At 38.8% G+C, this 24,329-nt stretch overlaps 1 protein-coding gene across 3 annotated transcripts in view; it reads right to left on the reverse strand.

Moving 5' to 3' along the window:
* Positions 1–24,329, reverse strand: part of tgfbr2b (transforming growth factor beta receptor 2b) — a 306,567-nt gene that overhangs the window by 25,332 nt on the left and 256,906 nt on the right. For all 3 annotated transcript variants that reach the window (XM_062030024.1, XM_062030025.1, XM_062030023.1), the window contains 3 exons: positions 19,540–20,312; positions 16,736–16,877; positions 19–143 (listed from right to left, as the gene is read on the reverse strand). In XM_062030024.1, the coding sequence (XP_061886008.1) occupies positions 19–143; positions 16,736–16,877; positions 19,540–20,312 (1,040 nt within the window). The remainder of the gene's footprint in view (positions 1–18; positions 144–16,735; positions 16,878–19,539; positions 20,313–24,329) is intronic.

Consider the following 24,329-nt stretch of genomic DNA (forward strand, 5'->3'; position numbering starts at 1 on the left):
GTGCATGTGATTACTTACTGTGTGGTTGATCCAGCTGTTAGGAATCTCAGGTCTTCCCCGGTCTCGGAGAACGCTGTCCTTCATGCTCTCTACACACGGGTGCTCCCTCAGGTTTCCGAAAGGAGGCTCATACTCTTTTACCTCTGCATAAACAAAGACAGACGAGCAAAAGATTGAAAAAAAAATACAACCTTATAACAGTACATCTCCTAGCAACAGGCTGTAGCTATTTCTATCTGTGTTTTCTAACTTAGCTCCTTAAATAAACATTACAGGAGTGGTAACTAACAAACCGCAACAATGATCAAGGATTAATGACAATTCACTGCTAAAACTATTTAGATAAAGAGTAAAGCATAATCAAGAGGATGAATGGTTGGCTGCAATAGCTGCTCACTTAATGTCTACATCGAAATAAACTGTAGTTAAATGCTCACCATTCAAACCATCTTTGTTCACACAGACAAATGATGATAAACACTGTAATATGCGGCCACACATCTACCACAAACAACCATTTCTTCCGTTTTTACGGATTCAGGGTTTCTGCAGGTATCAGCAAGTCTGATTTCATGCTTTTTAATGCCACTTAAAATACACTTCTTTGTAGTTTTTCATAACATTAAGAGTGGTGCTTTATTAAAAAACAAAGAGGGTAGAGAAAAATAAGGAACTTTTTGACTATAACTTTGGACTACAAATGGATGGAAATGGCAGACTCGCGCAAAGCAAATTATGTACGGTAACTTAAGTTTCAAATTCCAAATGGCTTGTTTGGAGAAAGCATGAAAGAAGGCAAGATTGTTTTAAAAATATCCCCGCCACGTCTCTATGGTTTGATTTCCAATTTTTGGGACTAATGAGGATCCCAAATACACAAAAACAGATAGCTATAGGTAAGAAAAGTTGGGTTTGCATTATAGGACCCCATTGAACTAATTTTGTTGGTCACAATCAGCTCATATCAGCATCTTTATTGTACATAATGTATAAAAATGGTCCAATTCATTCTTTTTTGTGCATGATTCCCTCAGTGGAATATGTTTAAATCACTGGTCTACAGACTGCAAACTTTTGACCAAGGTTTTTAAAATAAATAAATGGATACTTAAAGAAAACCCACTGTTTTGCATTTCCTATGCTTATGTTGTTTCAAAAATTGGTTTGTACTGTAGCACTTTAAGATGTATTCAAATGAAAAGTTCATAACAAATACAATCTATTATTCTTTATTCTTTATTATTTCAGGCAGGTTTTTTGGTGTCCTACTCCGTTCAGTGGTCCTTGAATGCACCTTAAAAACATCTCCATCCTGTATTCCTCGAAGAATAAAATGGTCACTCTGTACTAAAAGAGTACACAATTGAATATCTTAGTTGCTCAAACATCAATGTGTTTATTATGGGTGTACAAAAAAAATCAATTCACATCTGGATCGTGATTCTTTTTCGTTAGGTTTCTAAATTGATTCATCATTTTCAAAAATCGATTGAAAATATAATACAATTATTTTTTTAATTATAAGAATACATTTTTTTAAATACGTTTTTAGACCATCTCCATTCACCCAGAAGAAGCTTTTCTAGCCTGTTTTGAAAAAGTTTTATCATAATTATTATACCAAATAATACATTGCGAGAATCCATTGGAATCGAGAATAGTGTTAAATTGAAAATCATTTCCGAATCGAATAGTCACCCCACAAATCGGAATTGGATCGAATTGTTAGGTGCCCAAAGATTCACACCCTTAGTGTTTATATAAGTTTAGATTGGGGTACCGTATTTTTCGGACTATAAGTCGCTCCGGAGTATAAGTCGCACAGGCCGAAAATGCATAATAAAAAAGGACAAAAAACATATATAAGTCGTACTGGAGTATAAGTCGCATTTTTGGGGGAAATTTATTTGATAAAACCCAACACCAAGAATAGACATTTGAAAGGCAATTTAAAATAAATAAAGAATAGTGAACAACAGGCTGAATAAGTGTACGTTATATGAGGCATAAATAACCAACTGAGAACGTGCCTGGTATGTTAACGTAGCATATTATGGTAAGAGTCATTCAAATAACTATAACATATAGAACATGCTATACGTTTACCAAACAATCTGTCACTCCTAATCGCTAAATCCCACGAAATCTTATACGTCTAGTCTCTTACGTGAATGAGCTGAATAATAAAATTTGATATTTTACGGTAATGTGTTAATAATTTCACACATAAGTCCCCCCGGCCAAACTATGAAAAAAACTGACTTATAGTCAGAAAAATACGGTATGTTGTTTCTTAAAGGGGAAATACGTTAATGCCTTTTGTTTTCATATTAGTTTCATGTGAGATAGCAATCTTGTGCCAGTCAATCCGTGAGTTCATTAAAGTGCAGTTATCAATCACGGTTATTCGATCATTTCAGATTTACAAACTATCAGAGTTTTACAGCAGGTTATCATAAATACCATTTATCGTTACATCCCTAGTGGCAACCCAAACAAACTACAAATAATTCATGTAAAATTCCTACAGCGTACTTGAGATTAAAGTCCAGTTTTACAAACCGATTTTGGTGTACTGTTGATTTTTGTCTATCTAAAAAAAAAAATGCACTCATTGTGACTGAGATGTACGTGACACATACTGGCACCACAATAAGATTGCGTGGGACTAATCCACTCCTACGGCCTAATTTGCTGGCTTTCATTTTGCCGTGGCAGCTGAGACACTGGTTTTGTATTCCTCGCGGGTTGTAAAAGTCGTTTAACACAGTCACACACGCTGTACGTACGAAAATTGTTCATTATTTTTGCATGAGGTATCAAATCACTTCATGCAGCTGTAACTGATACGCACACTTAATCACATTATGCAAGAACACAATTTGAAAGATACATTTTGCCCACAGTCCTCAGCCAGTGAAAGATGATCCATCCAAACGCGCGCGCGCACAACAAACCACGCCACTAGGCCCTCTAGCCCTGAGAGACTTGACGATCTGACATCTGGAAAGCAGCTGCCCTAACCTTTCCTCATCGTCTCATGTCTAGCTCAATCTCGCCCTCCTGGGACTGAAGGCATTTCTCTGTTAACTCATACTCCACCATTATTCCCAAATAACCCCACCCACCTGGGAAACGCCCTCATAGTCTTTCCAAGCCCTAAATCCGGACCAACTAAATTATAGAGGAAGCATTTGGAAGGGAAAAAAATGCCTGGAGTCCAGCTTTAGCGTCTCTCGTAGGAGTGTTCATGATGCTGGATAACTCTTAACTCTTCCTCAGCCTGTACAAGGGTGGATATTTCGTTCCACTGTTGGGAGGCTCAATAAGTACAAAAATGTCTCAAGAAACATTCCTGAAGGGTTCAACAACATTGCTTCAGCAGACAACAGATCAAAAAGGTATCGCCCGTAAAAGTGCTTTTTTTTTTTTGCTCAGGCAAAGAACTGCACCACAACACTATGATATCAAAATACACACTTACACACTAATACGCATGCAAAATAATAATATTACATAATGATGTATAAACCACAAGGCAATGGCATACTGGGTAACTTCCTGTTGGGGAAGCGTGCACATGACGTGGGCTTCCTTGTATGCCTTGTGAGTCATAAATAAGTATAAAATACTATTATTTGCATGGTTTTTGGTTAAAGCTGAAGTTCAGCTGTTATTACTAGAGTTGTGGCTTCCCTCTGCTGTGCAATGCAAGCTTTATCAATGTAGGACAGAGGAGGTAAGATTCTACCCGTCCCCAAAAAACAGACTTATTATGGAAATTGAAAACGGAGGATGGCGGATTTTCCCCTGGAAGAGAAATAAGTAGCATCAACAATCCTTGAGTATTTTAAAGTCAGGAATGCAGAGATTTGAATATGTGGGGATTTACTTTAACGTTATGTGTATATATAGTTTGCATGTTCGCCCCGTGACTGCGTGGGTTCCCTCCGAGTACTCCGGCCTCCTCCCACCGCCAAAAACATGCACCTGGGGATAGGTTGATTGGCAACACTAAATTGGCCCTAGTGTGTGAATGTGAGTGTGAATGTTGTCTGTATCTGGGTTGGCCCTGTGATGAGGGGGCGACTTGTCCAGGGTGCACCCCGCCTTCCGCCCGAATGCAGCTGAGATAGGCTCCAGCACCCCCCGCGACCCCAAAAAAGGGACAAGCGGTAGAAAATGTATGGGATGTACCAATCCTAATTTTTTCACTTCCTATCTAATCCAGATACCTTAATTTGGATATCTGCCGATAATATTTTGACACCAGCGCTCAGTTTCCTTTACTGTTATTTACATTACTACTGTTGTGCAGAGTCATTTTCTATAAGTCACTAATCCTCGCTTCTAAGGCGACAAATAAACTACATTTCTTACAAGTTTACTATCACTGGAGGACTAGCTGAAGATGCGACCCACCGAGCAGGAGAGAGCAAAGGGACACTCAGTGTTGGCACTAGGAATTTTCAAAATGGGGTCCCACAGTACATTTTTGGGGTCCCACTTTTTTGTCACCGTTTTGAAAACTAATGATAAATGTCAATCAATCAATGTTTATTTATATAGCCCTAAATCCCAAGTGTCTCAAAGGGCTGCACAAGCCACAACGACATCCTCATTAAATGTATGCATTATCCTGTTATATCTCACATTCTATATTGTGTTTTGGAAAAAGGTTGTCATAAACGTTACTAAAATTCATTAAAAAAATAATACAAAAAAAACCAATATTTCATGCATATGTCAATTTATTTAGTTATAAACATTCATTCACTTTCTTCTTTCCTTCATGGAGCTAAACTTTACTGCGGCCGGTATTTTTTTCTACATTTTTATTTATTACTTTGTAGATGTATTTATTTCAGTATAAAAGGGTAAAAAGGTTTTTGCTTTGGTCATGGAATGATGATAATCGTGTGCCATACATGCATATGACAAATGTAATTGATTATTCTCACCTGTATGTACATCATCAGTCGTTTAAAAACCGCCACATCTACACTTTCATGGCAAATAATGCCAACAAACTTAGAATTTGGCAAGTTAGTTTCAATGTCATTTAATACCGTGGCACTCAATGCCTCTAGCATTTCATCTCTGGCTTCGTGATGGCCATAAGCTGCCGGCATGCTGGCACCATTGGACTTTTGCAGCTCAATCAGGCTTGGGAACTTCGACATGGGGAGGTTCTCTTTGGCCAAGTAATACACAGCCCGCAGCTGGCTAATAACACTGTCTTTACTTGCTTCCTCTGATCTTTTCAGAGCGCCAAAAAAGATGCTCGACTGCTTCACAGCCGATTCGGCCAGCTAGTGAACTGATTGTTGTGAGAATAGCATATGTGTGTGTGTGTGTGTGCATGTGTGTGTGTGTGTACTCCTTTAAGAATGGCAGTATGTGGGGTGTGTGACGTGTGTAAGTGAATGCACTGCAAAAAATGAAATCTAAGTACCGTATGTTCCGCACTATAAGGCGCACCGGATTATAAGGCGCACCTTCAATGAATGTTCTATTTTAAAACTTTGTTCATATGTAAGGCGCACCACATTATAAGGCGCACCGCATTATAAGGTGCATAGAATAGACGCTACAGTAGAGGCTGGGGTTACGTTATGCATCCCGTAGTTGCGAGACCTGTTGTGGCTCAATATTGGTCCATATATAAGGCGCACCGGATTATAAGGCGCACTGTCAGCTTTTGAGAAAATTTGAGGTTTTTAGGTGCGCCTTATAGTGCGGAAAATACGGTAAGATTAACTATCTCAAATAAGCGTGATATTTGCTTATTTTCTGTCTGATAGGATAATTACTCTCACTCAGCAGATTTTATGTTAGACTGTTTTACTTGTTTTAAGGGTTTTGGTCCTAAATGATCTCAGTAAGATATTACAGCTTGTAGCTGAGATTTTATGACCTTTATTGAGTAAAACATGCTTCAAACTAGAATATCAACTATTGCAAAGCTGTGTCATCAACACTCACAAGTATAAAAATACTTTTTTAAAGTAATAATTTCTTATTTCAAGCATGTAAAAAAAAAAAAAAAAAATCAGGACTTTGACACAATTGTGTCTCATATTAAAACAGATGACAGCCAAATGGACGTTGCTGTCTTATTTTCAATGAAACAATAGAAAATACGTACTCAAATAGTAGTACAGTTGGCGCAGTACAGTAAACTGACAGTTAATATTTAAACATTTAACATGTGACATTTCAAACAATTTTGAACAGAAATAGTTCATGCACATTCAGATGAATTCCTCAAAATTACAATTAAAAAATTTTTGGCCGGGGGCCGGGCTGTATATAAGCGCACTAATTCACTGAAAGAACACGCACTTGGCGCGATGATGTCATGTTGTCGATGGAAAAATTCATTTTTAGACCATATGATTTGCCTGAGCGGCTAGTAGACCCCAAGAGTAACAAGCGGTTGCCTTGTTGCCTTTCCATTAAGAATAATACATTTGTTTTTAGTATAAGTTTGCTGGTTTCAAGAAATGTAATGCCGAGCGCATATCATTATGTCAAGATAATGGCATTAGAATTTACATAATTTAAGAATATTTTTCAACATATTGAGCAAAAAGGTCTCTTTTTTATTTCTACCAAGAAAAGTGCACTTGTTCTGAGTGAGAATATACTTATTTTAAGGTATTTTTGGGTTAATTGAGGTTAGCTAATTTTACTTGTTTTGGAAAGTCTTGACAAGCCAAATTTTCTTGTTCTATTGGCAGATAATTTTGCTTAGTTCAAATAAAATACCCCTAATTTTAGTTTTTTTTTCTTCTTGTTTTTCAACACTGACTTTTTGCAGTGTGGGCAAGTTAGGAGAGGGAGCGCTAGCATGTGCAGGAGTTTTAATAGCATGGTGGATGTCGGGTTGGCTTTGTGGAAAACAAATAAAATGGTAAATGGGTAGGGATGTCCGATAATGGCTTTTTGCCGATATCCGATATTCCGATATTGTCCAACTCTTTAATTACCGATACCGATATCAACCGATACCGATATCAACCGATATATGCAGTCGTGGAATTAACACATTATTATGCCTAATTTGGACAACCATGTATGGTGAAGATAAGGTACTTTTTAAAAATAAAAAAATATATAAGATAACTAAATTAAAAACATTTTCTTGAATAAAAAAGAAAGTAAAACAATATAAAAACAGTTACATAGAAACTAGTAATTAATGAAAATGAGTAAAATTAACTGTTAAAGGTTAGTACTATTAGTGGACCAGCAGCACGCACAATCATGTGTGCTTACAGACTGTATCCCTTGCAGACTGTATTGATATATATTGATATATAATGTAGGAACCAGAATATTGATAACAGAAAGAAATGGGGGGAGGGAGGTTTTTTGGGTTGGTGCACTAATTGTAAGTGTATCTTGTGTTTTTTATGTTGATTAAATAAAAAATAAAAAACAACAACGATACAGATAATAAAAAAACCGATACCGATAATTTCCGATATTACATTTTAACGCATTTATCGGCCGATAATATCGGCAGGCCGATATTATCGGACATCCCTATAAATGGGTTATACTTGTATACCGCTTTTCTAACTTCAAGGTACTCAAAGCGCTTTGACACTATTCACCCATTCACACACATATTCACACACTGATGGGGGGATCGAACCAGGACCCCTCAGGTTGCTGGCACTGCCATTCTCCCAACCGCGCCTCGCCGTCTTATAAAAGAGTTATAACGAATCGACGGCCTCGTCATTCCGAGCAAAGAGCGGATCTGTAGGGACCCACTGCTGGGTAAAGTGGAGGGTGTTATCCCCGTCTCCCCCACGCTCCTCGACCACGGTCTGGGAGCCGACAAGCAGGAAAGGTGTAACATGATGTTTCTTGGTGCCTAGTGAGGCTGGATCTTTGAAAATAGACACACCCGGTCGTAAAGGTGTTCTTTTTATTAGCCCGTTTACATGGGGTGCAAAACATCTTTCCATCTTCATAAGTGAGCCATTTGCTTAAGCCACTTTTCATTAAAGCTTCGCTTCTTGGGTTTATTGCTCGCCATGACGAAAACAATAACACGCAGGAGTCCTAATACCAGAAATGCGGTATTTGTGATTGACAAAACTTTCGGCGAATCAAAATTTAAGAAATTGAAATCTGCCTGTAGTGGAAAGTTCATTACTTTGAAGTCGACTAATAAAAACGCAATAAACGCGGACGGAAATTTGACTCTGCAAATATAAACAAAACACCGGCGGACAGCGATAATCGATTAGATTATTAGATTAGATCTTTTTTGATTGATTTAAACTTTTATTAGTAGATTGCACAGTACAGTACATATTCCGCACAATTGACTACTAAATGGTAACACCCGAATAAGTTTTTCAACTTGTTTAAGTCAGGGTCCACGGGGTCCTGCTCAGTGGCCTTGTGGTTAGAGTGTCCGCCCTGAGATCGGTAGGTCATGAGTTCAAACCTCGGCCGAGTCATACCAAAGACTATAAAAATGGGACCCATTACCTCCCTGCTTGGCACTCAGCATCAAAGGTTGGAGTTGGGGGTTTAATCCCCAAAAATTATTCCCAAGCGCGGCTACCAGGGGGTGGAACAAGGGGATGGGTCAAATGCAGAGGACAAATTTCACCACACCTAGTGTGTGTGTGACAATCTTTGGTACTTTAATTTAAACCTACTCAGTGGCCTAGTGGTTAGAGTGTCCGCCCTGTAGGTCGTGAGTTCAAACCCCAGCTTTGTCATACCAAAGACTTTAAAAATGGGACCCATTTACCTCCCTGCTTGGTACTCAGCATCAAGGGTTGGAATTGGGGGTTAAATCACCAAAAATGCTGCCCACTGCTCCCCTCTCCTCCCAGGGGGTGAACGAGGGGATGGGTCAAATGCAGAGGACGAATTTCACCACACTTAGTGTGTGTGTGACTATCATTGGTACTTTAACTTTAGATTAAAAAAAACAAGCAAACCGGCGTTTTGACCCGGAGAAAGCAGTGTCGGTAAAAAAAAAATCTGCATCCCGTGCGGACTTCCGGAAATGCGTGTCCTTTCTGATTTCAATGCATAAAAAGACACAAATAGTGCGTTAACACCAACGGTGGACACAAAAAGCCATGCCCACCGCTAAACTAGATTGAACGTATTGAAGCAAAACGGAAGAATATGTGCTTTGTGCACTTTAACAGAAGTCATACTGTAGCGATTAAGCAGCTAACAACTGGAAATTAGCAAGTTTGGCAATGAAAAGACAGTTATCTACGATGCTCTCTGGCTAGCTGGCTGCAAACAGAAGTGTCTTATTACTCCGCCTCACAGTGAGACACGGCTAGGTTCCAGAAATCTATTCTACCGTGCAGTCAGCTAGCTGAGCAGCTGGCAGGGAAGCACTTGTGGCATCATTGCAGCAAACATTAAAGCACAGACATGGTGTGCGCAATTGGAAATCTCCGCCTGGTTGAATCGGACATTGACATCGTTGGTATCGGAACCCGATAAATATACTGGATAGGCTCGGCCTGTCCTTGGATGTAAGCCCCCAAAAAGGTCGAGACCAGGAATATTTGTGCTGGCTCCTCTTTAGTTTCAGGTATTGATTTGAATCATTTTATTTCTAAATACAACTATATGTAAACATAAGTTTAAAAAAGGTTTGATAGTCATTGAAATACAGTTTGATAGGGCAGCAAGAATTAATTGTTGTTTAACGAGTGTAACTACTAATTGATACAATTCGGACTGCATGGAGTGCCTGAAATATGAAAATGGGACCCATTACCTCCCTGCTTGGCACTCAGCATTAAAGGGTTGGAATTGGGGGTTAAATCACCAAAATGATTCCAGAGCGTGGCCACTGCTGCTGCTAACTGCTCCCCTCACCTCCCAGGGGGTGGAACAAGGGGATGGGTCAAATGCAGAGGCTAATTTCACCACACCTAGTGTGAGTGTGACTATCAGTGGTACTTTAACTTAAATGTTATATAATACATAGTTTCCGCACGGCTGTTACAATAGAGCGCACATGAGAGCGGCGGTGTTTGGGTGCTCTGGTCCGTGTAGCAGCGAACACTTTGGCGAGGTTATCTTTTTATTGTTATTATTAATGCACACAAGTAAACAGTGCAATTTCAATATTGATGATGAGCATGTTTTAATAAAAAAAGAAAATACACATTGAGGCTTCAATTAGTTAATGAATAAACTATTCGAATAAACTAATCAATAGATTACTCAATTACTAAAATAATCAATAGCTGCAGCCAAACAGTGTGATTTATTATACATCTAGATTTTCGACATAAGTGGTTTCCACTGTACTTAATTTACAATCATAGATAATACATTTGGCTTACTCTCATACTATACTTGAGTACTGTCTGAGTAGATTTAGGAGTGAAAAAAAAAAAAGTTTCATAGCTCCTATCAACAAACAGATCTCAGATTACACCTCGGGCGCAGGAAATGTGAGAGTGACCGCACGGCCGCCTGCCACCAAGGCACAGTGAGCTGATCACACATCTGTCACTCAACAGACACACAATCACAGGCAGGTGGTATCCGACACTGGCGGTGAGCAGAGCTTGCATTGTTAAAATTATGAGTTCGGATGTGTCACTCAACTTGTGTGTCAGTGCACGCCCGTGGACACATGTTCACACAAGCAATGTGAGCTATTAATGACTCACTGATGTTACTATTTGACTTTGTAGCTTCAGGAAACAAATCTGTAACACATACCTCTTGTCATTCTTTAATGAATACCGACTCTGATCCTTTTTTTTTTCTTTTTTTTGCAGTCAATGAAGCAAAAGCAAATGGCCTAATTCATGAAAAACAATTTCCACATTATTCAGTGTTTAATCAACAACAGATTTAAAAAAGGTCCATGTGGTTATTTTTTTTACTAGGAGCTACAAGATACACAGACTTATAGTCTTTGAACACATGCCTTAATCATGAATCAGTCAGGGTATTCCAAGACAAATCAGACTATTCAAAACCATAAACATGTTCCTCTCATTTGTATTCTCCCATCCAGACTCTGGATATGCCCATGAAAGTTGTGAATGAAAGTGTTGTCATGTGATTTATTTAAGAGAGAGAGATAGATAGATAGATAGGTAGATAGGTAGATAGATAGATAGATAGATAGATAGATAGATAGATAGATAGATAGATAGATAGATAGATAGATAGATAGATAGATAGATAGATAGATAGATAGATAGATAGATAGATAGATAGATAGATAGATAGATAGATAGATAGATAGATAGATAGATAGTACTTTATTGATTCCTTCAGGAGAGTTCCCTCAGGAAAATTAAAATTCCAGCAGCAGGGTACAGAATTGAGATCGAATTTAAACAGTAAAAAGTAAATAATGGGGTATTAAATGGAAACTAAATAGAAAAATATTAAAGTTAAAGTAAAAGTACCAATGATTGTCACACACACACACTAGGTGTGGTGAAATTTGTCCTCTGCATTTGACCCATCCCCTTGACCACCCCCTGGGAGGTGAGGGGAGCAGTGTGCAGCAGTGTAGCCGCGCCCGGGAATCATTTTTGGTGATTTAACCCCCAATTCCAACCCTTGATGCTGAGTGCCAAGCAGGGAGGTAATGGGTCTACAATAAGAATACAAATAAAAAGCAACAAAGAGAATACAAATATAACAGTACAAATAAGAATATAACAAGAGAAACTAGGCAGTAGTGACCATGTTATGAAAAAGTATTGCACTGTTATTGTTTTGCATCCCCTGTCATCCTAGTACCCTCCCTCCTCCCCAGAGAGGAGTTGTTCAGTCTAATGGCGTGTGGGACAAAGGAGTTTTGTAGTCTATTAGTCCTGCACTTGGGATGAAGCAGTCTAGCACTGAACAGATTTAAGATTTAACAAATGAGACGTACTTTGTAAGCCTTGGCAGTAAATCGATTATAGCGATAAATTTGAGATTTTTGTTGACGATTAAAAACTTGTAAAAAAATCTATGTTTTTTCCCCCGCTTACCTTACCATATTTTTTGCCTCCAGGAGCTTCGACTTGTGATTTCCCCCAAATTTTAATTCACATAGACATATAGCACAACATGGCTAATGCTGACGCACACAAGAGCAAGACGTTTGTTTCAACTAAAAGAAAAGTGTCGTCAGTGGTTTAGATTTGCGGCAACAAGCGTGGAACAAATGATTGCACGCTGCAAAGTTTATTAAAAAACAGAAAGCAGAAAAACAAACTAATGCCAGTATCTGAAACCGAAGCATCCAGCCGAGTGGGGAAACTCTTTACGTGGCGAACAAGAACAGAAACAAACAAACTCCCGTTAAAAAGCAGCTTATTGTAGTGGAATCATTTACACAAGGCACCATGTATGGTGAGAAAGAAGCACAGTGTAAAACAATCACTAAAGCGGTCGCTCTGTACGTCGCTAAAGATGTAGTGCCCATACAGTAAAAAATGCCTGTTTTTCATCAACCCAATAAAACTATGGATACCTCTCAATGCTACATTTTTTTATTTAAAAGAGTGTTTAATATAAGCGCACAGTATGCGGAGTCTTTGCTTTTAAAAGGCGGGGCCTGTTGCCTAGTGACGTCAGAGGGTTTCAACTGAGCTGTATTTTTAGCTTAGCAGTTAGCAGCGCACTTTGTCGACTTTGACGCAAGCTCTTTTGATTCTTTTCATCATGTTTCATCTTTGATTTGAGTGCTTGTATGCACGAGCAACAGAATCTTCTTCCTGGCTGGATGTAACTGCCCTTTTTATAAAATGTTGCCTATCATTCACAATCTTTATGTAAGACGAGCACACGTTTTTATTTTTTTCCAAAGCATTCTACCAAGTAAATTTATTTTTAATCAAAAATCCGCTTACAATGGAGCCTATGGAAGTAAGGCTATTCTGCCTATAAAGCGCTTAAAAAAAAAACCTCCAAACACTTCCATCAAGGTTTTATTTACACACTGTAAATATATATGTAAATATAGCAACAGGCACCTTCATAGCAACACGTAAATTGTATGTATTTTGCTCGTATTGAACATCTGGCAGTGCATTAATTTCAGAAACACATTTACAACATTTGCTTTCCCCTTGAGCAATAACTACTAATCATGGCACACTTCATAAGAGCCAACACACATTAAACATCACTTACTGCACGATGTCTGCTCTCAATGGGGTGTTGACTATTAGGATGTAGATGTAATCCCATTTAAATGAAGAATAACTCATAAATCAACAGTCTTATTCGCCATAATCGGTTGAAAGTTGGCTGTCAAAGTGTACCAACTTGTCGGTTTATGGCCACAAAGTGAGAGGCATTATTTATAATCTAGTATTAGTTTTCACAAGCTCTGAGGCAAGAAAGCAGCTCACCAGCTCATGATGTCAATACGGCCACATAAGGTAGTTACCTCTCTTAAACAATACGCCGCTAAAAATAGATCCTTAATATTAGCGCTTATAATAACAATATCGCTAACACTTTAATATTCAGGTTAAGAAATATAAATGGAGTTTTGTTGGCGTTTTCTGGATGCTTTTTAGTGCGTTATAGTCGAAATAAACACAATGGCGTCAAGACTTCATGGCTCCTGTATGCTCCTTTGTAAGCAGAATTGTATGTTTTTTCACGAGTGCATTAAAAAAAACATGTGTTCTTGTCGCTCATAGGCAAAAATCCCCAAAAAGGGCAGTTTTCCTTTACCACTTCTGTTTAGTACAACTATTTGTGAAGCCGTGACACATCAAAGGGGCTTGCGAGGACATGTTTGTGTGAGTTGAAAAGAGACAGCTGAGAAATTTAAACTTGACTGTCAATCAAATATTCTATTATTCTGCTTGATACATTCTGGCTAATCATTATTGTGTTCAATAAGGCGATTGTTCAAGAGTCAAAATAATTCCCTCAATTTGGGGGCGAATTGAGGGAATTATTTTGAATCTTGAACGCATCAAAATAATTCCCTCAATTCCCCCCCAAAAACGGATTAACTCGCTGGATTATAAAGACAATATTACATAATCCATAAACATGGATGCATATGAAAAAGTGCAATATATTTATCTGCACAGTAATCTATTTATTTATATCTGCACATTATTGCTCTTTTATCCTGCACTACAATGAGCTAATGCAACGAAATGTTGTTTTTATCTGTACTGTAAAGTTCAAATTTGAATGACAATAAAACGAAGTCTAAGTCTAAGTTGATCACCTCCTCGCCCTTTTTATAGTGTCTAATGGACATATTAAATTATTGTTTTCATTGATGTCGATATGCACAGTCGCCTTGCGTTTTATGCTGTTGTCTAGTCCTCCTTTTCTTCTGCTTACACAGAACCAAATCCAGGTAAACGATGGGAATATATAGATTTTTGATTGTGAATTCATGGCTATTTTATTATATTACATGTGCCATACAGTGCATGCAAACTTCAAGTGTAAAATAATGTTTCACCTTCTCAGGGCGCAGGACTTATTGCAGCCTCAGAAGCACATGGAAGCAAAAGTTCTAGGTCGATTGGAGAAATATGTGCAAAGCCAGATTTAACAAGGAACGCCCGCATTTCAGGGTTACCCTAACCGGAGAGCGCCTCTTGAATAAAGCCGCGCAATGAAAGACTTAGGAGGAAATGTGCGCAACTGGGTAGCTTTTTACACTTAAAGGCCTACTGAAATGATTTTTTTTTATTTAAACGGGAATAGCAGATCCATTCTATGTGTCATACTTGATCATTTCGCGATATTGACATATTTTTGCTGAAAGGATTTAGTAAAGAAAATCGACAATAAAGTTCGCAACTTTTGCTCGCTGATAAAAAAAAGCCTTGCCTGTACCGGAAGTAGCGTGACGTCACAGGAGCTAGTATTCCTCACAATTCCCCATTGTTTACAATGGAGCGAGAGAGATTCGGAGCGACAAAGCGACGATTACCCCATTAATTTGAGCGAGGATGAAAGATTCGTGGATGAGGAACGTTAGAGTGAATGACTAGAGAGGCAGTGAAGGACGTATCTTTTTTCGCTCCGACCGTAACTTAGGTACAAGCTGGCTCATTGGATTCCACACTCTCTCCTTTTTCTATTGTGGATCATGGATTTGTATTTTAAACCACCTCGGATACTATATCCTCTTGAAAATGAGAGTCGAGAACGCGAAATGGACATTCACAGTGACTTTTATCTCCACGACAATACATCGGTGAAACACTTAGCTACGGAGCTAACGTGATAGCATCGTTCTCAAATGCAGATAGAAACAAAATACATGAATCCCTGACTGGAAGGATAGACAGAAGATCAACAATACTATTAAACCATGGACATATAACTACACGGTTAATAATTCTCAGCTTAACTTAAGTCAACCCGGCCGTATTGGCATGTGTTGAAATGTTAAGATTTCATCATTGATATATAAACTATCAGACTGTGTGGTCGGTAGTAGTGGGTTTCAGTAGGCCTTTAAGTGCATGGGAGATTACTGTAGCGCGCATCATAGATACAGTAAGGTCAATAAAAGGTATGGTTGAATCAAACACCTTTATATGACCCAAGTGTCAGACTGTGCTGGTGTGAGCAGAGCTTTGAAAGTGTTTCCATGCAGTCGGAGTCATCTGGCAAGAGTAGGAAGTACTCGAGAGACAGATGACAAAGATACATGAGAAAATATAGGGCTGCTGTCAATTTTAGTAGCAGAGAATGACAGACATATTCCAAGAAGGAAGAACATTTAAAGTTTAAATGTATTCATGTCTGCTTCCCTTTAACGGTACGACCTATATGTAGCTAACAAGAGTTGGATACCAACCAAGAAATAGATGGGAAGAGGATGTAAAGAAGCCAAACTCATGCTCTTGTGGATGTTTTAAAATATCCACTGGTCGGATATGGTCAGACACTGTCTACAAGCAGTTTGTCTGGTGTTCTGCAGACAGAGGCATGGACATCTATACTTGTTTCTGGACACACAAAAATACTGTCCCGGGAATGTGTCCATGCAAAACAGGAAAGGGTCTATGTTATTTTCAAAGTGTAGCCACAGGGCACACAGATTTTTGTACAAAAAAGAAAAACAAGTTGAATTGTGGGTCACTTGGCCTGTTGGGTCACACGACTGTACAGACATTTCAAGGACTCCCCCTAAAGGGGTGTTCGGGGCAAAACAGGAAAGAGAAAAAGGAGACATGTTCATGCCCAAACCCAGCATTCAATCACGACATTGACACAATGGAGACAGGAGCAGTCACAGCGACAAACTGGTCCATAGAGACATTTAAGCGGAAGTGAAAACAAATGTGGTGACTTGAAACAGCACTCTGTAGTTTGCTCTCAGATAATCACCCATTTCTATTATTCGCACATATCCTGGCCTTGTTTTCACAACAGGATGGCAAACAGGCACATAAGCACATATAAGACTGATCCAACACTCCCACAAGATTAATTGTAGCTTTGACACTTGGGTTTTGTTCTCACGGTGACATAAGCGATACGCAACTTCAAGCAAAATAAGATAGTAAATGCTAAGTCAAATAAGTTGCTCTTTTTTGTTTTATAGTGCATATAAATGAATTATTCTATTGATTCCCACAACAATTATGGCTACTCTCTAATTTTAGTCCATTGCATGCATCACGCTTGATCAGTTCATATCTTGCCAAATCACATCAAGACTTGTTGACTAAAATGACAGACATCTTCAGAATTATCAGAATCTTACCTCCAATAGCGCTGCACCTCGAGATGATCTCCCACAGTACGAGTGCCATTGAGTACACGTCGGCTTGTTTAAAGGACTCAATGTTTTCCAGGTTGATCCTGGACTCCAAGACCTCTGGAGCCATGTACCTGGCTGTTCCCACCTGAGAGAACATTATTCCAGTGTTACACAACATATTTTTTAAGGGATAATTAAAAAGAGAAACCACAGCACCACAAGATTATTGTTGGTGCCATACACACAGGGCAATGCAGATACAGAAATTGACAAACCAAAGCAAACCATCAATGGCTGAGGTCTTCTCACAATGAAGTGAAACAACACTGAAAACTGTAGTTAAACCTATCAAATGGCGACAAGTGGCTGACACCAGATCACAATGTTAGACTTTGAAAACTCAGGAGCTAGTGTACAGTAGAATGTTTGTCTTCATTATACTGCACAATATTAAAAGGTTTGAATGCTCATTTCAAATGCACTGAAAGTATGCTGAACACAACATATTCAGGGTTGGTCGCAGAAGCTGTTTGGCTACATATAAGGAGGCTCATAATGTTAGACTTTGAAAACCCCTGACCTACTATGAGTACTTCTTAAGAGATGTTTAATCATAAAGTGTTGGACCTTGAGAGTAGGATAAAAGTTGGTTTATGCTTTGGTGTTGACAACGCCACACACAATACGACTCTCTCATCCTCTGCAAATCATCCAAATGCATTATTCTAAGGCTTTGAATGTATTTTATGATGCATTGTGTCGGCTAATGGCCATAGGGCTGCACTTTAGATAACCACGCTTTCATAGCTCTTTTTAAAGCTTGAGTGAGGTACGGGACTTTAACTCTGGGAGCAACCATAACTCTCTCGACTGTTTAGCTTGTTGGCTTCCTTCTTTGTGAGTGGAAAATGGTAATTAAAAAAGGTAAGGGTATTGTTATTGAAGATGGAACAAAGGAGTAAGCTGTCGGAGCATACTCTGGTGCCTCAACGTAGGGGCCTAAACCAAGTTTCAGAGACCTGACCAACGAAAATGCGTACTCTACAAGCATATTAAAGGGTTAAAATGTGTGGCAAGTACAAATTGCGTATGCGTACAAGTTGGCAGGTCTGCAAATATAGTTAATGACTCCTGATGTACTGTATGTGGTTAGCTTGACATCGGATCTGATTCTTTTTATCGAGTGGTCAAGGATAATTAGCTCAAAACGTTCCCTTTTTTTTCCATTCATAATCCTTATGTGAGACAAGCGTACATATGTTTTAGTTTTTTATGCACTAATTCGTAAATAAACACTAGCAAAAGCCAGCTGGAGCCAATTGGAGTCGCTCTATTCTGTCTATAAAGCGCTCTAAAAAACATCCAAAAGTCTCCATTATTTTATATACACACTAAGCAGGGCCGATATTGCACACGCTTACCTTAGCAGAAGCATACTGCTCCGAGAAGGGCGCGAAGCCAGGTTGCCGGTGTGAGAGGCAAGCGTGCTGACTACTGAACTAAAGGCACAAGCAATCTCCCAAATTGCCAACATTATTCTTGAAGTTTACTCCTCTATTGCCCTCCCACAGATGTGCATGCGCCCGTTGCGAAGGCAAAGTATTATTTTTTAAATTTATTTTTTTGCATTGTTGAGGTATGCGGGTGAGGGGTGGATGGGAGTGTTGTTAAGGTTTAGGGAGGGGCCCCAAAAAACTCCCTCGGCCCTGGCTGTAGATATATATGTAATGTAGTAACAGGCACATTCACAAGAACATGTAATGTTTACGTTATTTGGTAATTTTTAGCATACGGCGACATTTTAATTTCAAAGATGCATCACAAATTTAGCTTTTCCCTGACACAACAACACCACCACTAGTGTGCATCATGCATAAGCATCATGCAGCTGTATTACGGAGTGTGAAAAAAGATATACAAACTACGAACATAAAAACAATCACTTACTGTACAATGTCTGCTCTCACTAGGATGCTGACTGACTGTTCATACAGTATCCTCCCCTTTAGATGAAGGATTAATCATAATTCTCCCACAGGTTACAAACAAAAGGAGCCGCGAATGAACATCTTTTTATGTCTTTCTCGCCATCTCCGGGTATAAGTTGGATGTTAATGTTGATCAACTTCTCAGTTTATGTCCACAACATTCTGCCATACAAGTGAGATGCATGATTTATAATCTAAAATGTACTTCTACCAATTTAGAGGCAATGCAGCAGCAGCTCAATACTGTATGTTAGCCCTCTGTGATCACTGTACCGCTAAAAATAGTTTGTGTTAGCACTTAATAACAATATCGCTAATACTAGTATTGTTGGCGGCTTTTGGATGTTTTTTTAGAGGGCTTTATAGACGGAATAGTGTACTCCCATTAGCTGCTTCGTTTGCCACCTCGTATTTGCCGTGTATTACAAATTAGAATGCATAAACAAATGAAAATCATGCGTTCTTGCCTTACATAGGGATTGTAAATGATATGCAAAATTCCAAAGAAAATGCAGTTCCCCTTTAAAGTGCATTGTAATGGGATGCCTGGTAGATTGTCAAGTTATCAAGTCATCCAAATTGTGTTTCATGCTGTGCTTAGTTTTAATGTATCCGCAAAATATTCTTCTTTCTTTCAACTGATAGGTAAAGAGAAAGTTCTTCTTTAAAATTGTTTACCATGTATAGAACCCAACAGACCAAATCTACAGTATAACCCCATCAACTGTTTCAAATTCGAGAAATGAAACTTCTGGCATTAGGATCAAGACATTATGAAAAATCTGATTAAGAAAATTGGATTGATAGTGTGAAGGTTACCTGTCCACTGTTTGCCAGCTCATCCACAGACAGGGAGTTGTCTAGCCGGAGTGCGAGGCCAAAGTCGCACAGGCAGCAGGTCAGGTCACTCTTCACGAGTATGTTGGAGCTCTTAATGTCCCTGTGTGCAATAGGCACCTTGTATCGGCCATATGGGGAGTGGTGACTGTGAAGATGTGCCAGTCCACCAGCAAGCGATCCTCCCAGTAACCACAGCTCATGCCAGCTGACAATATGGTGGATCAAGTATTCTTGGAGGTTCCCCCTTGGCTGGTACGCTGTGATCAGCCAGTATTGTCTCTGGATCTTCCTCTCCTCTGCTGTGAGGAAGTGGAGCACATTTTCATGTCTCAAGTCGGCGTCCGAGAAAATGTCCTTCTCATTCTTCCAGGATGCGTAATCCTCGCATGAGAAAATCTTCACTGCCACAGTCTCAAAGCCCTGCTCGTCACTGACTGTGGATCCCTGCTTCAGTTTGGCTTTGTAAACTTCGGCAAAACGACCTTTTCCCACCTGGACATCCAGTTCAATAGGCAACAGCTCAGTGTTGTGGTTAAGGTTATTGGCGTGCGTGGAGCTGCTGTCAGAACCTTCGTCGTCAACCATGATGGCGCGAGCGTCACTAAAGTCGGGTGGGCCGCCTTTCTTGCGTCTAGCATTAGCCTTGCGCTGGAGGTAGACTCGATAACAGTAGAAGGAAGAAATCACCAATATAGCCATGACCAGCAGAGGAACCAGGCTCACCAAGATGACAGCAACCTGAGAGTCCACGTCTGGACAAAATAAATAGAAGAAATACCAAATGAGCCTGAGAAGGAAACATCTTTTTGCCAAGTTACAGAAAGTATACAGTGGACATTTGGAGTTTGAACAGTTTGGTGGTGGAACAATTCATCATCATATTGTAAGAAAATATGGTCAGGAAAACATGGACAGGTGAGTCAAGACGAGCAAGGGATCTGTGATAAGCTCATGAGGAAAATAGTGATTGTTTTTCTATTACAAAAAATTACATGTATGGCTTCATTTGCATATAGATGACCATATGCTAAAATTTGCTTGAACAGACTTAATTTTATTCCATAATTGCTGCTACAGAAAATGTATTGAAAATTCGAACAAATAGAAGGTTGGATCATTGGAACATCAAACAAAATTGAAAAAGGCAAACATTTTAAATTGGCTAAAATGTAATAACATTTTAAAGGTAAAACGAACTATTTTTGTGGGACAATACAACAGTAAAATGTTTAAAAATAGAATGGATTGTGCTCCAATTCTGAGGGTGTCACTTTGTGAGTGGCACTGAACACATACATTGTTGTGATGTGGAGAAAGGGTGGGATTAAATAAGATATCATTTTTCCTACTCCTTTTCGCACATGTTGAAGTATACAGTGTAACTATTCGCTTGAGTCTGCGCTACAATATAACCTCATATGCATGTCTGGAATAAAATCAATTGAACTAAAGTCCCCGTTCAAAAAAAAGTAATATGTTCTTATTTGTACTTTTTGGCACCATTATAAACAAAACAACCATGTAATGCAGAAAGCATTATTGCAAGGACTGAAGAACGGAACAGAGGACAAACCCAACCCTTCCCTGAGGAATGTCTGGTGTCTCAGGAGCTAAAGTTAGTGTCTGCACTAGAGAGGCAAAGTGCTCCAACCCATTACCCAGTCAACCACATATTGTATATGTTCATAGTTTATGTCTGAGGTTGGAAATCTGGCAGGTGTGTCTGGGAGCTAAGGAAGTATTCGGAAGGGCATCTCGCTGCCTGCCCAGGCAAGTTCCCTGCTTCACTCTTTTTTTTCTAAACAGGAAACCACATGTCTGAAATCCTCAACATAGCTCCAGACAGTTTGTTTGGATTTTCACAGAGTGAGAAGTTATTCCTTAAAACAAACCTGTTACTGTACTGTACCTCCTCACCAAGACATCTCAGAAACTACACTTTGTCACATTGAATGTTTAAGTTTTTAACATCTGGATTGTTTCTATTGGCAGGTTTTCAGTTCACATGTTCACATAGAAGGACAACGGTGATGCAGGTTAAAGTGTTCAAGTCTAATGTTTGCCCAGGAGGTTTGACCTATGTTGCAAAGTTAATTAGTTATTGAGCTGTACTACTACCAACACACATTCTTATTTTACAAGGTGCTGTTTACAGCAGTTAAGTGGCTCCCTCGAAGGCTGAAAGGGCATTATTTTAGATATACAATGTAAGCTATGACCAGCTAAAGCATTGTAACATAACATAACAACTAAAAACAGCAAAAGAGCAACCAGAGCATTCGTTTTTAAATGCATTTGTTCTTGAACATCTCTTGTGCATGCGCATTTGCAACAGACAGCCGTGACTGAATGAATGCTGGTCATCTTATTCTGCCCGAATGACAATTACAAGTACAAAGTTTAACTTTTAATTGTAAAAATTAGACATTTGTCAAATATGTTGTCTTAAAACACTATTGGTCACATGTGCGTGCCTTTGGTGGTAAATAGGGTAGACCAAATTCGATATAAAAATTTTATAAATTTGTCCGACAATTGAGCCAGAGGAACGAAGCGTCCTCAACACAATGTAGCGTCCTTGCTTGCGGCTAACGTCCCTCCAAAGTGCCGCTTCCAAATCAATATTCCTCACCTCCATGGCGGCAAATCAACTCTGTTTTATACAAATATTATCTTTGGGGTACTACTGCACAAGAAATAACTAAACATGATACAATAAAACAAGGCTAATCGCTAAGCTAGAGCTCTCGAATGTAAACAGGAGTGGGCGGATCGATACAAACACCACCTTAATACTTTTTATTAGAAGTGTAGATGGATCTGCGTTACAGCAGAAAGTTAAAGTCGGTCCAAAAAAGTTTACCGGTATTTTTTAAAATAATTCTGGCAACTTGATGCAGTTTAAATATTTTCTAAATTAAAAAAAAAATTAAAAAAACATTTTTAAATTTTAATTTAAAAAAAAAAATTAAAAAAAAAAAAAAAAAAAATGTTTTTTTTATTTTTTTTAATTAAATCAACATAAAAAACACAGTATATAAATTATATATCAATATAAATCAATACAGTCTGCAGGGATACAGTCCGTAAGCACACATGATTGTATTTCTTTATGACAAAAAACAAACAAAAAAAACAAAAAAAACAATTTTTTTTTTTTTACTACCCCCCCGGTTCGTGGGACAAATTTTCAAGCATTGACCGGTCCGCAAGTACAAAAAGGTTGGGGACCACTGCTTTAGAGCATTTTCTATTCTGGCTCCAGTACTCTGGAATGCCCTACCGGTAACAGTTAGAGATGCTACCTCAGTAGAAGCATTTAAGTCCCATCTTAAAACTAATTTGTATACGCTAGCCATTAAATAGACCCCCTTTTAGACCAGTTGATCTGCAGTCTCTTTTCTTTTCTGCTCTGCCCCCCTCTCCTGCGTGGAGAGGTTATCAGGTAACCACAGTTGAGGCGCTAGCTGTTCAAAGTCGGGACCCGGGCTGGACCCCTCCTCTGTGCATCAGTTGTGGACGTGTCTGCGGTGCTGACTTGTCTTCATTCAAGATTATCCCCTGCTGGCCCCACTATGGTCTGGACTCTCACATTATTAACCGTATCCACTCAGCACCCATTTCACCGGTTGCCCATTGGGGTGTCCCCACAACTGCGGTCCCGTCTAAGGTTTCTCATTACGCCCATTGGGTTGAGTTTTTTCTTGCCCTGATGTGACATCTGAGCCGAGGATGTCGTCGTGGCTTGTGCAGCCCTTTGAGGCACTTGTGATTAAGGGCTATATAAATAAACTTTGATTGATTGATAACTTCTTCAATAACTTAACCGCAGGAGGCATAGGCTTTATTTTTTTCTCTCCACCGTCTTCGAATTGCCGAGCCTCACGTCCTTGCCCTTGTGGTGCAGTCAGTGTGCTAATGACAAACGCCACTTGCATTACTGTACAGTAACTGCATAGGGGGTGTGAATCTTGGAGCACCTAACGATTCAATCCGATTACAATTTCTAGGGTGACTATTTGATTCAGAATCGATTCAACACCATTCTCGATCGAAACCAATTCTCGCAATGTAATATTTAGTATAATATTTATAATGAAAGTTTTTCAAAACAGGTTACAGGCTAGAAAAACTCCTTGTCACAGGGAGATGGCCTAAAAAAAATTTTTTTTTTTAAATTGATTATTTAAGAAAATATATAATTATATAGATTTTTTAATATATTTTTTTTAAATTATAAATTTATTTCGAATGGGAATGAATGGGAATCACGATTTTTATGTGAATAATTTTTTGTACACCCCTAATGACAGTGAAATGTTACAAGGAACTTGGTGACAGCACTACGAGGCATTTCAACTTAGTTCGAAACCAACAGAAAATGGTGAGGCTACGACAAGTGGCCAAGGACGGTGTAAGCAAACATGGGTGTTGCACACATACGTATAAACCCAGATATTTTTGAAACCACGATTATTGCATGTGTGACAATAAGTCAAGAATGTTGATTGACAGTCTAAAAGTAACATGGCTTCTGAAGTAATGTATAACCAATAAAGAATCTAATTAAACTTAAAGACTCTCTGATGAAGTATGATACATGAGTGATTGAGTGAATTTAACACAGTTTAAAAAAAGGTATTAATTGGAGGAGTAGGTTTAGATTTTTTGACAAACAACTCTTTAGCATTAACATACAGTGGATGCTAACATGTCCTTACATGTGTTTGCATAAAACATTCATTATGCAAGTCAAACATATAAGATGT

The sequence above is a fragment of the Entelurus aequoreus genome, linkage group LG20 (assembly GCF_033978785.1).
Source record: "Entelurus aequoreus isolate RoL-2023_Sb linkage group LG20, RoL_Eaeq_v1.1, whole genome shotgun sequence".
NCBI lineage: Eukaryota > Metazoa > Chordata > Actinopteri > Syngnathiformes > Syngnathidae > Entelurus > Entelurus aequoreus.